At 39.5% G+C, this 13,515-nt stretch overlaps 1 protein-coding gene across 3 annotated transcripts in view; it reads right to left on the minus strand.

The window, feature by feature from the left end:
- Lrrc63 (leucine rich repeat containing 63) overlaps positions 1-13,515 on the minus strand; it is a 44,297-nt gene that overhangs the window by 21,951 nt on the left and 8,831 nt on the right. For all 3 annotated transcript variants that reach the window (XM_021181984.1, XM_021181985.1, XM_021181986.2), the window contains exons 6-7: positions 12,250-12,348; positions 234-370 (exon numbers count right to left, since the gene is read on the minus strand). In XM_021181984.1, the coding sequence (XP_021037643.1) occupies positions 234-370; positions 12,250-12,348 (236 nt within the window). The remainder of the gene's footprint in view (positions 1-233; positions 371-12,249; positions 12,349-13,515) is intronic.

Here is a 13,515-nt window from a genome sequence, read left to right on the forward strand (position 1 = left end):
ATATTGGGTATTCATTAGAGCCATACTGTGTTCTGTGTAGCTGGGAGGACAGTTTTGGATACCATATTAAGAAATGAATCTGCTAATCATAGCAAAATGAGAATGTTTAAGTCATCAAAATTCTCCTAGCCACTTTCAAAAGGGAAATTGAGACTTTACTAAATAATTTATGACTAAAGAAAAATAAATACAAATAATTTAGTTCTGTGCCTCCCTCAGATGATCAACCTTACCCATCAGGAAGCTCTGTAATATAATTAAAGGCAATGGAGAAAATCCTAAGGTATGTCAATAGATGGATTTCAGAAGGAATTTCTTTGATAGGGTTATTTCTCAATTTCAGTACTTGTAGGTTTTGAAGATAAAGTATCTGGGGGACAGAAAAGGCAAATGTTAACTGAAATGAAAATCATACAATCTATCATGTGTGTCTTCTGTAAATGCTTTAAACCAATACAGTAAAACCAGTATAGAAAAAAAAAAAAAACATCTGGACTCATATTATCTCAATAAATGCTTTTAGAGAAAGACCAAGGCAGGGTTAACACTGGGTGTCACACCATCAATGAGAACTGCCTTTCCCTCCCTTAGCAATTATCAAATACCAATCACCTCAATTAAGGGTAGGACTTTGTGGGAAACACTCTTTCTATGAAGTCATTCACCACCGTTACTTCTTAGAATCTTTTCACCACCCTCTTCTTCGCAGATCTCTGAGCCTCAGAGGCGAGCACTTCAACCTCTTAGTTGAGAGTCTCTGGGCTAATTGCCACATATTTTGTAAAAAGACATTTCTCCGATGAGAGCTGAATGATGCATTGGACATGAGACTCCATGTGGTCTTGGTAGGAAGATTGGCTGATAGGGCCTGGTTTTTCTTTCCAGAGTATGTGAATGTGTGGTGGAGAGGCCAGTAAGAAAGGTGATTAATAATGGACGTGCAAAACCCTAAGTGAGGCTCCTTGACTTCAGAGTGACCCTTCTGTGCTGTAGAGAGTCTGAAAAGCTTCCTTCCAGTAGCTGTGTGATGCTTTAACTTACAAAGTCATTAGAATAAAATGAGCTAATAGAACAAAGCCTTCAAATCAATATGGGATTAATATGACATGTTATGATAGTAAAACAACCGTTCTCGTGTGTCTTAGACTCAAGAACTGTCATTGCAGGACTGGAGAGATGGGTCAGAGGTTAAGAGAACTTAATGCTTGAAGAGGACTGGAGTTCTGATCCTTGCACTTAACTTGGGTGGCTCACAACTGCCTGCAACTTCATGGGATACAATGTCCTCTCTTGACCTTCATAGATACCCCGCACATATAAACACAGACACAGACAGAAACACACATACACACTGCTGTGAGACAAAACTTTACCTGGGGAGACAACAACACACACACACTCCCACAGCAGACCAAAGTCTGGATACCACCAAAGTCCAGTGAGCTTTCTTGGGGTTATTTACAGGAATATGGGTAAGGAGCAGAAAGGACTCAAAGACAGCTGAGTCACTGAAGCCAAATGCAGCATGGGTGACAGCTCACAAAGCTAGGAATCTGAAGCAAGGCTGCACAGGCTACACGTAGCTCAACAGATTGGAGGGTATGCCGTCCAAGTGACTCAGTAGGTCTAAACCTCTTCAGGCAGCTCAACCAGCCTCTGCTTCTTCCAGACAGCTGGGCTAGCTCCCAGTTTCCTTTTCAGCTTTGTTCCCCTGATGATGACTCTCAGCAGGTTTTACTGTTTATTCTTGGAGACAGGGTGGTGGTGGGTGGATCTGGTCAGTTTCAGGGACTTCCTGAAACTATTTTGAGGGGTTTTTTTTTGTTTGTTTTTCTGTTTTAAGGACTTCCCTGAAAGGATGGAATGTTTCAGTCTTTGAAAAATCCTAGATTTTGATGAACTCATATTTCCATATAAGACCATCTCCAGAGCAGAATTCACCGTAGTTCATCAGTGGCCTGTCAGGTGTCACGCTCCGATTACTTCACTGCAATCTCATAATAATTTCATGTCCATCAGTTCTCGTATGAAAACTTAAAACTGAATTGGTCTGATGGTTAATGTGGAAGTACCATCAGAAGAACATTAAAACAGTGAGATATTTGTCTCATACACTTTTCTATTGAAATTTCACAGTGTAGGTGTGGTACTTTGGCTGAACCTACTCCTAAACATTTCATTATTTTTCTTATGATTTTTTAAAAGAAATTGCTTCACCAATTTTCTTATCAAGATTGTATATTGACAGTATACTAAAATTCAGTTGACTTTTTTGGTATTAATTCTATATACTACAACATTTCTGGAAATACTCATGCATTATAGCCATATATTACTGGATTTCTTATTATATCTATATCACCTGCAACTGGAGATGCCTTTCATTCCTCCTTTTCTTCAAACACAGTTTTGCATGATTTCAACATCTGAATAAAACTATGCAGCCTTTTGTTGAGATGAAACATTTCCATATCTTTATGGGACTAAATGAATCCATAACTGTATTCAATCTTTTTTTAAAAAAAATGTTGAATCTTGGTAGCTATTACTGCTTTACCAGTTGCCTTGGTTAGATGGTCTGGTGCAAGGTTGAACAGAAGTGGCCAGAATATCCATCCTTGTCTTGTTCCTGATTTGAGGAGGCAAACTTCCAGTCTTCCATCATCAAGTATACTAGCTGTGAGAGTTGTGTTGGAAGTTCCTTCTATTCCTAGATGTTGAGTGGATTCTTTTGGAGGGAGTCATGAAAGGAGCTAAGATTTCCCAGGGATGATCTGTTGTATCTATTGAGATAGTTGTGTTTTTCCTCGTCTGTATCTTAATCTTACATCGACCTTTCTATGTTGAGCTGTCTAAGCATTCCTGAGATAAGCCTCACCTGGTGATACTTCACTTGGTTGTGGAGGAAACTGCCTTTGTGTGCTCTGAAGAGTTCTACATATGCAGTCATGAGATAAGCTCTGTAGTTACCTTTCTTGTCACGGCTGACTTCTGCTATTAGAACATTATTGGTTTAATGGTTCAAAATGGGAAATGTTCTCTTCTATTTGTTGAGTTTGTGAAAGACTTTTAATTCATGGATAGTTGGTAGAATTCACCCATGAAATCATCTAGACTGAAGCATCTCTTTACGGGAAGTTTTAAAACTATTGTTGAATCTCTTACATACCATTCATGTTTTCCATTTGCAGTCTGCTTTTACATGTTTGTAGAAATATGTTCATTTCATCCAAGCTATAAAATGATTTGGGATAGTTATTTTAAAATCTAAATTCTTTCTTGTTAACTTTATAGGGTGAGCAGGGACCTTTCATTCTTGACTTTGGGAGTTTAAACCTTCTGTGTGTACGTAGGTTTTTGTTTGTTTGTTTGGTCTTTCTATGTAGTCCTTGTCAATTTTGTTAATCTTGTCAAATCTTTTCAAAGTAGTAATGCTTACAGTTTTGCCTTTATCTCTGTTGAGTTCCTGTTCTCTAATTCCTATACCAATTTCTATTATTTCCTTATTATTCTCTCTTGGGTTTAGTTTACTTGTTTCCAATGCCTTAAGTTAGAAGGTTAGTTTGTTGATATGTGGTACTTCTTTTTCTTTTAAACTTTTCATTGATTCATTGCGAATTTCACAAAAGGCACCCCAAGCCCACTCAAGTCCCTGTCCCAACCTCTGACCTTAAAAACCTCCTCCACAAAACTAAACAAAAACAAAAAGCCAAACTCATGGTGGAAGCAGAGATGTGTCACACAGTATACACTTTTGCCCAAACAGCTCTACTGCAAATGTTCATTGCAATGAGTCATTGGTCTGGTTCAAGGCCTCTGGCTTCTGCTACACCATCAATACTGAATCCTCACCAGGACTCTCCTCTTGGATATCCTGTTATTGTCCTGTGTCATGGAGATCCTGCAGCTTTGGTTCTTCATGACTGGCCCCTTCATGTGATTCAGCAGTTTACAGATGGGGTAGGTATTGGGGTGGGCACAAAGTTCCAGATCTGGGTCTGGGTAGTAGATGAGTTGGTCAGCTCACCTGTTCTGCTTTGTGGCAACTGGCAAGGGGCAGGACCATGGCAGCAGTGTGGGCAAGGACATTACCATAGTGACAGGTAGCAGTGCAGGCTTCTCACATTAGGCTATTCCTTCCCAGTCTCATGTCTCCAGTTTGCCTCTCTTTACAGTGCTCAAACCCTTCTGCTTCTCTTTCTCTCCCATCTCTCCACCACATACTCGCTCATGCACTGCAGCGGGCAGGGCTCTGTGAGTCTTCCACCTTGAGATATGTCTTTCTAACACAGGCAGCTATAGCTGCACATTTCCCCCTGAGCACTGTTTCAGATGCACCAAAATAAATGTCAATACACTGTTTCCACTGTCATTTGCCTTCAAAATTCTCTAATTTTCTTTTGATTCTACTTTGGCTCATTGATTAAGAATTAGTTGCTTTGATTCCCTGGGAACCCATGGCAGGGACCCAACTTAACTCTTTCCTGCCAACCCTCTCATTATCTTACCCATCTCAATGCCTTTCTGTCAACTTCCAATCTCCAGAAATTCTTTCTACCAGAGATCCCAGTGGCCAAAGTGGACAGAGAACTGGGAAGACAATTTTCTCTTTCCTTCCTGTCCTCCATTAAGATCTCGTCTGTCTTCCTTTAAGTCCTGTAAGTAGCCTGCTGGCAGAAGCCCCTCCTCCCAGCTGATCTTCATTCTCTAGGAGCTCTGCTTGTCTTAAGGTTTTATTGCTGTGAAGAGATAAGATGACCAAGACAACTCTTATAAGGGACAACATTTGACTGGGGCTGGCTTACTGGTTCTGAGATTCAGTTCATTATCATCATGGCATGAAGCATGGCAGCATCCAGGCAGGCACTGCTGTAGGGGCTGAGAGTTCTACATCTTGTTCCAAAGGCAGAGAGGAGAAGACTGGCTGCCATGTGGCTAGGAGGAGGGTCTCAAAGCCCACCCCTACAGTGAAATACTTACTCCAGCAAGGCTGCACCTCCAAACAGTGCAACTCCCTGGCCTAAGCATATTCAAACCACCACACTGCCTCTTGGTGCAAACCCCTAGCCTCTTGGCCTTACTTCTTAGTTCGTCTCCATTCTTTTCTTCCACACACTGACTTCAGGAAGCACGCTTTACCAGGGGACCCACAGCCACCACACTTGCCTAGGATCCAGAGATGGGAGCAGCAACCAAGGAACAGAATACCTACCCAAATGACGAGATCAGATATCAACACCAAGAAACACCTCAAACATAACTCAAGATGGCTAGACCTCAGAGCAAAACCACAAATTCGAACAGCCAAAATATTATGCCAGAAGACACATTAACCTAAATTAAGACAGACTCAATGCATTTAGACTAAAATCAGAAATAATACAATAAAGATTTCTGCTCTTTATGTGTATATTTAATATAGTACTTGGAGTCTTAGCCTGAGCAATAAACAATTGAAGAAGATCAAGGGAATAAAAATAAGGAAGGAAGGAAGAAGTCAAATCTCTTTATTTGCAGATGATATGGTTTTATAATAAAAGACTCAAAGACGTCTACCAGGAAACTTCTGTAAGATATGAAACACTTCCAGTAAAGCAGCAAGATACAAAATTAAAACAAACAAAAAAAATCAGTTGCTTTTGCATATACACATGAAAAACTGAGAAAGAAACCATGGATATAGTACCTTTCAAAATAGCCTCAAAAAGCAAAACAAAACACATCTTAGGATAGCTCTACTTCGGCAAGTAAAAGTCTTGAATGATAAAAACTTCAAGACATCAAAGGAATAAATTAAAGAGGATATCAGAAGATGGAAATATCTTCCATGTTCATGGACTGGTAGGATTAATATCATGAAAATGACCATCCTACCAAAAACAATCTACAGATTCAGCTCAATCCTCCTTCAAATTCCAACACAGTTCTTCATAAAAATTGAAACCCAATCTTCAACTTCATGTGAAAACAAAAAAACCTAAAACAATTCTGAATAATAAAATAACTGTTACAAGTAATACCACCCAATGTCAAGTTGCACTAATGAGCTACATAATGAAAAGAACAAGCACAGACACACTGACCAGGGGAACTGAGTTGAACACCTGGGCATGAGTCCACACACCCATGGACACCTGGTTTTGACAAAGAAACAATGATAACACAGCATCTTTAACAAATAGAGATGGTTAAACTGGATGGCAGTCTATAGAAGAATGCAAATAGGTCTATCACTCTGCATAAAATGTAACTCAAAATAGATCAAGAACTGTAACATAAGACCACATACTCTTCATAAAATTGAACCTACACCTGACACTGCTAAACTGACCAAGAAGCTGAGCCTAAATAGCTTATGAGCTTAGAGAAAACCAAGCACTACTACTCTGCTAAAGTAGCATAGCAATAAAGCGACTCCGTGATGACACTCTGCTCTACCCACAGACCAGTGCCTCACTCGGTCATCCACAGAGAGACCTCTCCTTGCCGTAGATGAGAGCTAACACAGAGACCTACAACCAGACAGTGTACAGAGAGTGAGGGACTTCGGAGCACTCAGTCCTAAATGGGATGTCTTCATCCACACTTACTCCTCAAAGCTCAGGGGTCTATGCAGAAGAGGAAGTGGAAAGAGGGTAAGAACCAGAGAGGCCGGATGACTATAGGACACAGCATCTTCCAGACACAGCAGGACTGACGAAGAGATGAACTCGCAGAAACTTGCTGAATGCAAAAGGCCTGTGCAGGTTTGAGCCAGACAGACTCCTAGCACTGAGATGGGGAAATGAACACAGGGTCCCACCCTGAACCAAGAAGCTCTCTGCAACTGATCCATGCTGACAAAGAAAAAACGATGTTTCCTCTCAGGGATTCTCACTGTGCATACTAACCACACTTAGGGTTGGCTCCATGGGTAGGAGTACTTGGACAGCACAAACCAAACTCAACGTATTTTGTAGACAAGCATGCACATGCTTGCTTTGTTTTTTAAAGAGAGAAAAATAAGAACTCAAAGTTAGGTGGGTAGGGAGTTAGGGTTTGGAAGGAATTGGGAGAGGGTAAATCATGATCAAAATATATTGTATGAAAAATATTTTTTCAATAAATAAGACAGTTGCTTAATTTCAACATATCAGTGAAATATCATTTTTATTTATTTATTTTTTTATTCTTTTTTGTTAACTGAACTAATTTTTTATTATATTCCACACAATATATATCTTATACCAATCACAAAAATGGTGGACATGTTATTAAATGAACATAAATAGATAAAGTCTTTTTGTTTGCTTGCTTGTTTTGTTTTTAGTAGAGCTTTAAAATCTTGGCTCCAACTGTGGTATAAACCCAACATAAGAACAATTTTTAGACATTGGAGTTCATTGTAATAAGGCTGTACTTCAATGGCCCTCACATCACCAAAGGATTTTACCTCCATAGTAGCTAAGCGAAGAGTTGACAGTTCAGCTGCGCCAAGGAATGAGTTGTAGGCACAATTATTTGGATACAGGTTTCCTGCTATGGTCAAAGCTATTTGACTTGAGTGATTGTCATCATTCTCAGCCCACAGAGAACAGGTTACATTCATTTAAGAAATGGTGTGTGTATTAAGATGGTCTATCCATGGAGTCATTCATCAACCATTCAATGAGCAATGGTTCTGCTTGGAGAGTGGCACAGACATTAGGTGAGGGTAAGATTCTGGTTCATTGGCTGTGATGATTTTGAAAAGCTTTCATTTCAGAAAAAGGGTAACTTCTAAGACCCTGTTCGTCAAAATTGATACAATAATTATAAATATCAAACAAAACATTCAGTCTCAATCTTTGTTGTTCTCTTACAAGCCACCTCCCAAATTAATTGTCTACGTTTCTTTTGGATGTATAAATAATTTTGAAATATGTAAGCTGTTCTGAAAACCATAGTATAGTGTAAAAACATCAAATAAATAATCCTACTAAAAGAGAGGCTGAGATAGGAGAAGCATGATTTCAAGACCATTATGTGGTACACAGCAAGACACTGTCATGTACAAACAAGAAGAAAGTGTATATGGATTGTAAAATATTGGACCTATTTCTCTAATTAACAAATTAGAGAGACCACTGGATGACAGCCAACAAATTTCTAATTCCTCATATTTTTGAGTTTCAATTGATTAGAATATATTGGTAATATTAAAATTCACATTAAGAGATATTAAGGAAAAGTGATTTTTACTTCCTGTTATTTTTGTTGTTAGAGGTGGAATTATGTTTTGTGGGTTTGTTGAAAGATGACTTTCTTGGTTTCTCTAGGGTGTAGTTTCACTCCTTGTGTTGGTGTTTTCCTTCTATTATCCTTTGTAGGGCTGGATTTGTAGAAAGATATTGTGTAAATTTGGTTTTGTCATGGAATATCTTGTTTTCTCCGTCTATGGTGCTTGAGAGTTTTGCTGGGTATTGTAGCCTGGGCTGGCATTTGTGTTCTCTTAGGGTCTGTATGACATCTGCCTAGGATCTTCTAGCTTTCATAATCTCTGGTGAGAAGTCTGGTGTAATTTTGATAGGCTTGCCTTTATATGTTACTTGACCTTTTTCCCTTGCTGCTTTTAAAATTATTTCTTTGTTTAGTGCATTTGGTGCTTTGATTATTATGTGACAGGAGGAATTTCTTTTCTGGTCCAGTCTATTTGGAGTTCTGTAGGCTTCTTGTATGTTCAAGGCCATCTCTTTCTATAGGTTAGGAAGGTTTTCGTCTATATTTTTGTTGAAGATATTTACTGGCCCTTTAAATTGGAAATCTTTCTTCTCATCTATACCTATTATCCTTAGGTTTGGTCTTCTCATTGTGTCCTGGATTTCATGGATGTTTTGGGTTAGGACCTTTTTGCTTTTTGCATTTTCTTTGACTGTTGTGTCAACGTTTTTTATGATATCTTCTGCACCTGAGATTCTCTCTTCTATCTCTTGTATTCTGTTGGTGATGCTTGCATCTATGACTCCTGATCTCTTTCCTAGGATTTCTAACTCCAGGGTTGTCTCCCTTTGTGATTTCTTCATTGTTTCTAGGTCCATTTTTAGATCCTGGATGGTTTTGTTCAATTCCTTCACCTGTTTGATTGTGTTTTTCTATAATTCTTTAAGGAATTTTTGTGTTTCCTCTTTAAGGGCTTCTACCTGTTTACCTTTCTTCTCCTGTATTTCTTTAATGGAGTTATTTATGTCCTTTTAAAAGTCCTCTATCATCATCATGAAAAGTGATTTTAGATCTGAATCTTGCTTTTCCAGTGTGATGGTATATCCAAGACTTGCTATGGTGGAGAATTGGGTTCTGATGATGCCAAGTAACCTTGGTTTCTGCTGCTTATGTTCTTATGCTTGCCTCCCACCATCTAGTTATTCTAGTGCTACCTGCCCTGGCTATATATGACTGGAGCTCATCCTTCCTGTGATCCTGGTTGTGTCAGAACTCCTCAGAGTCCAGCTGTCTCTGGGATCCTGTGATTCTGGGATCCTGTGATCTTGAGGTACTGGGTGTGTCAGAGCTCCTGGGAGTCAAGCTACCTCTGGGACCCTGAGATCCTGGTGTGACCAAGCTCCTGGGATCCTGGGATCCTGGGTGTGTTAGAGTGCCTGGGAGTGGAGCTTCCTCTGGGTGTCGTGGGATTGGCTTCGGAATTTGTTCCCAAGGTGTGCTGAGGGAAGGAACTTGTGACACTGGTCTGGTGGAGTTCCTGGTGCCTGAGTCCCACTGGTCCCAGTAACTCCCGGTGTTGGGACAGATGTTGTGTCTTCCTCACCTCTGATCCTATCTATGAAATGTCAAATTTTTGTTGCCAATTTCATTGTGTAATAGCCAAAACACTCTTTTATGATTTTTCAAAGTTTTATTTTTATTTTTCACAAGACCTTTTCACTATGTAGTCTAGTCTGCTCTCAAAGTAATGATCCTCCTGCCTCAGGCTGCCTGTGTTGGAGATACATAAATGTCATTCTGTCTTTTGAAATTATTATGACTAGTTTTGGGGCCTGATGTATGGTTTATTTTGAAGAGTAACTCTGGCCAAATTGAGACCTGTGTATCGTGCTACTGTGGCTGGCCTGTTTCGTAGGTGTCTAACTGGTGCACTCTGGCCAAATTGAGACCTGTGTATCGTGCTACTGTGGCTGGCCTGTTTCATAGGTGTCTAACTGGTGCACTCTGGCCAAATTGAGACCTGTGTATCGTGCTACTGTGGCTGGCCTGTTTCACAGGTGTCTAACTGGTCTAAGTCTTCATTCCTCTGCTCACCTTCTGCTTGGTTGTTCAGGGAATTATTGAACGTGGAGCATCAAACTGTCCAATAATAACTGCTTTCTTTGTCCACATTTTTTGCTCCGTGTACTAAGGGCTCTGTTGTTTGTTGTTTGTCATGATATTTAGCCCTAGTAGATTGGAAATCTCTTTCTTTGTTTCTAGTAACACCTTGCTTAAAGTCTCGTTTGTCCGTATTACTGTGGCCACTCTGGTTTTTTCCTGGGTACTATTTGCTGATACGTCTTTCCTGGCGTTTTTATTTCCTGTCCATCTCTTTTGAGTCCCACGTTTTTTACATTGGCATAAATTGTACAAAGCAATAGGCTTCATTATATTTTGATTCCTGCACATGATGTACTTCGATCATGGCCATGCCCTCCATCCCCCTCTTTTGTCCCCTCTCACTGCTTACTTTCTTCCCAAATAACCCTCCGATTTCCATGTCTTCTTAAAATCTCACTGTGTTTCATCTGTAGCTAGACAGCACAGGTCTGCATTTTAACGTCCCATTCTCATGCCACAGTTACACCCTTGGATTTTTGTACTCTGTTTTTAGTGATAGACACATTTTTGTTGTTGTTTGGTTAGTTGGTTAGGTTTGGTTTGGTTTGGTTTGGTTTTTTGGCAAACGCTCCTTATCTGTGTTTGCTCAGGAGTACAGATAAATGTGAGGAACCAAGATCCTTGTATTTCTTAGAAATTCCTGTTAATATGACTTTCCTGTGTTTATAAACCCAGTGTCGTATATTGCAAGTAATAAGTGATTGTCTCTGGTGAAAGTAAGACACATTATAGGACCTGTTCTCTCCACTAGCATGCTTTGTCATAGCTCTCATGATCAGAGAGTAGACCATGCACTGGTGTGCATGTTCTCATCCTGCCAAACAATACCTGTGAAACAAGCATGTTACCAGGACTGTTGGAAACAATGTTTCTAATGCTGAGTATTTGAAACAGAGAGGCCAATTTGCTAAGGATCAGTTCACAAAAAGCCAATACTCTGAAAGTCACTTCAAAAGACCCATTATCCAGCGATTCCTGAGAAACTGAGCAAGATGGCATAAACAAAACCATGTTGCATTTACTTGAAAAAGAATAGGTTATCCTGTTTTAGCTGCTGGCAACTACAACTTGTTGCAATGTTAAGTGCTCACTAACATTTTTGAAATATAATATCTTTATTATTTCTCTGAGAATTTCAGACACACATAAAAGGTATTTTAACCATATTTACTCCCTCTTCTCCTCCCAAGTCCAGATCCATTTCCCCAACATCATATTCTCTTGTTTTAAATAGCTTAATATTACTCTGAATTGCACTTCCCATATGGTCATGGTTAGGAGGTCATCCACTAGAGTGGGGAGACCTCAGGGTCCATGCACTTACAGAAAACACACTTACTTGCCTTTGCTCCTCCCCCGGGAGTCATCAACTGCCCATAGCACCTCAGATAGGAGTGGGAACTTATGTGTCCCTCCCCCACCCATACCAGAATGTGGACTGCCTTAATCATGTGTGGGTCTTATTTGGGCAGCCACAGCTGCTAAGCATTCTGCTTCGTGCAAACAAAACTGTGTTACCGAAGTCCTCCCAGGCTAACTTGGTTTTTTTTTTTTTTTAACTTCTGATTTGCATATGGGTAAGTTAGTGTTAAAGTTTACTAAAAGTCAGAAGAATGAATTATATTTTTATACATTATACAACCATGAGGACATCTTTGAGATCTTAGTATAATGCTGCTGCATTTGGGGCTAATGTCACTGAATTTCCAAATAAATAAATAAATAAATAAATGTGCTATCCTCTTTTTACTTCTAATAAGTAAGGCTTGTTTAGATGCAGTTCAACATGTATATGTTTCATAATATCTTCAGGATATCTTAAGATATTTACAATATCTTAATATGTAAATAAATGTTTACTATTTATTTACAATAGTAAAATTTAGCAATATAAAAAAGTAGACTTACTTCTATAGGAAATTGGTTTAAGTCATTAAATGATAAATTAAGGTATATCAATTGAAAAGCCACAGGTGTTAAGTCTGGACAGTTTGATAGAAAGAATCCCTGTAGGAATGACAAAAAATAAGATATTAATTATTAACAGTAAATTCTCTCGGTTGTACAATGTTTAATTTTCTAATAATAATACTACAGCCTCACCAACAGGGTGTACTGTCTAAAACCTTTCTGGTCTGTTAAGAGAAAAATTACAACTCTGTGTAGTTTTAATTCGTCTTGTTCTTTGCATGTGTGTGTGATGGATATGTGTGTGAGGATGTGAGTAAAGGCATGTGTTCCACAGGACAAGTGTGATAGGCAAAGGTTCTTAGAATTGATGGCAATTGCTTTATCCAGCAAGCCATCTTCTCAGCCTGCATTATTTTTATTTTAAGAGCTGATGACCATGTTTTTATTTTTCTAAGGCTAATTTGTTTAGGGGACGCCTTCCCTAGTTTCTTTTTCTAGTGCACAGAAACACAGCCTATGATTCTGTATGTTGATCTTGTGATTTACTTTGCTGAGTTTATTATCTCTAAGACCTTTGTCAGTGATGATCATAATTCTAAAAGCCACCATCCCAAACACTGGAATTCCAGAAGAACACATGACAATCCTAAACTATTAACGTGTTGGCATCCCTGAAGTCCTCAAAACTATTTCCCACTGGAGGAAAAAGAAAAAGCCACATAAGGGAAAGCCAAGTTCTCGGTAGGGGGCTGGGGGCTGACGCACATATGCCGTTGTTCTATTTGTTGCTAACTTACTCTATCATTTACCACTTCTGCCTTTTTATACATAGCGCCACGCTTGCTCAAGACCCGCTCTTCAGCTGAGAGTAGGAAGAACTTGACGAGCATCCTGAAACCGGGCGCTTTACTGATGAAATGTCCGGCCCAGGCTGCAGAAGGCACTGCACAGTCAACCAGGGTTTTCTCTGAGCGGGGATGTGACTGCTGAGCTGATAAAATTGATTCATTTGCTAACATGAAAAAAGTACAAACTGCACTCTGCCTAAGAGGTGACACCTTAGGACTCATTAATATTCTCTCTCCCTCTCTTCTCTTCTTCCCTTCTCTTTCTTTTAAACACAAAAACAAAACAAATGTATAGATTTTTTGAAGCTAAAAGAGTTCTGAAACCTGGGGATGTAGCGTGTTTGGGTAGAGTGATTGCCCAGCAAGCATGGGACCCTGGATTCCATTCCTAGCACCACGTAAGCGGCGCATGGTG

The sequence above is a fragment of the Mus caroli genome, chromosome 14, assembly GCF_900094665.2.
Source record: "Mus caroli chromosome 14, CAROLI_EIJ_v1.1, whole genome shotgun sequence".
Lineage (NCBI taxonomy): Eukaryota > Metazoa > Chordata > Mammalia > Rodentia > Muridae > Mus > Mus caroli.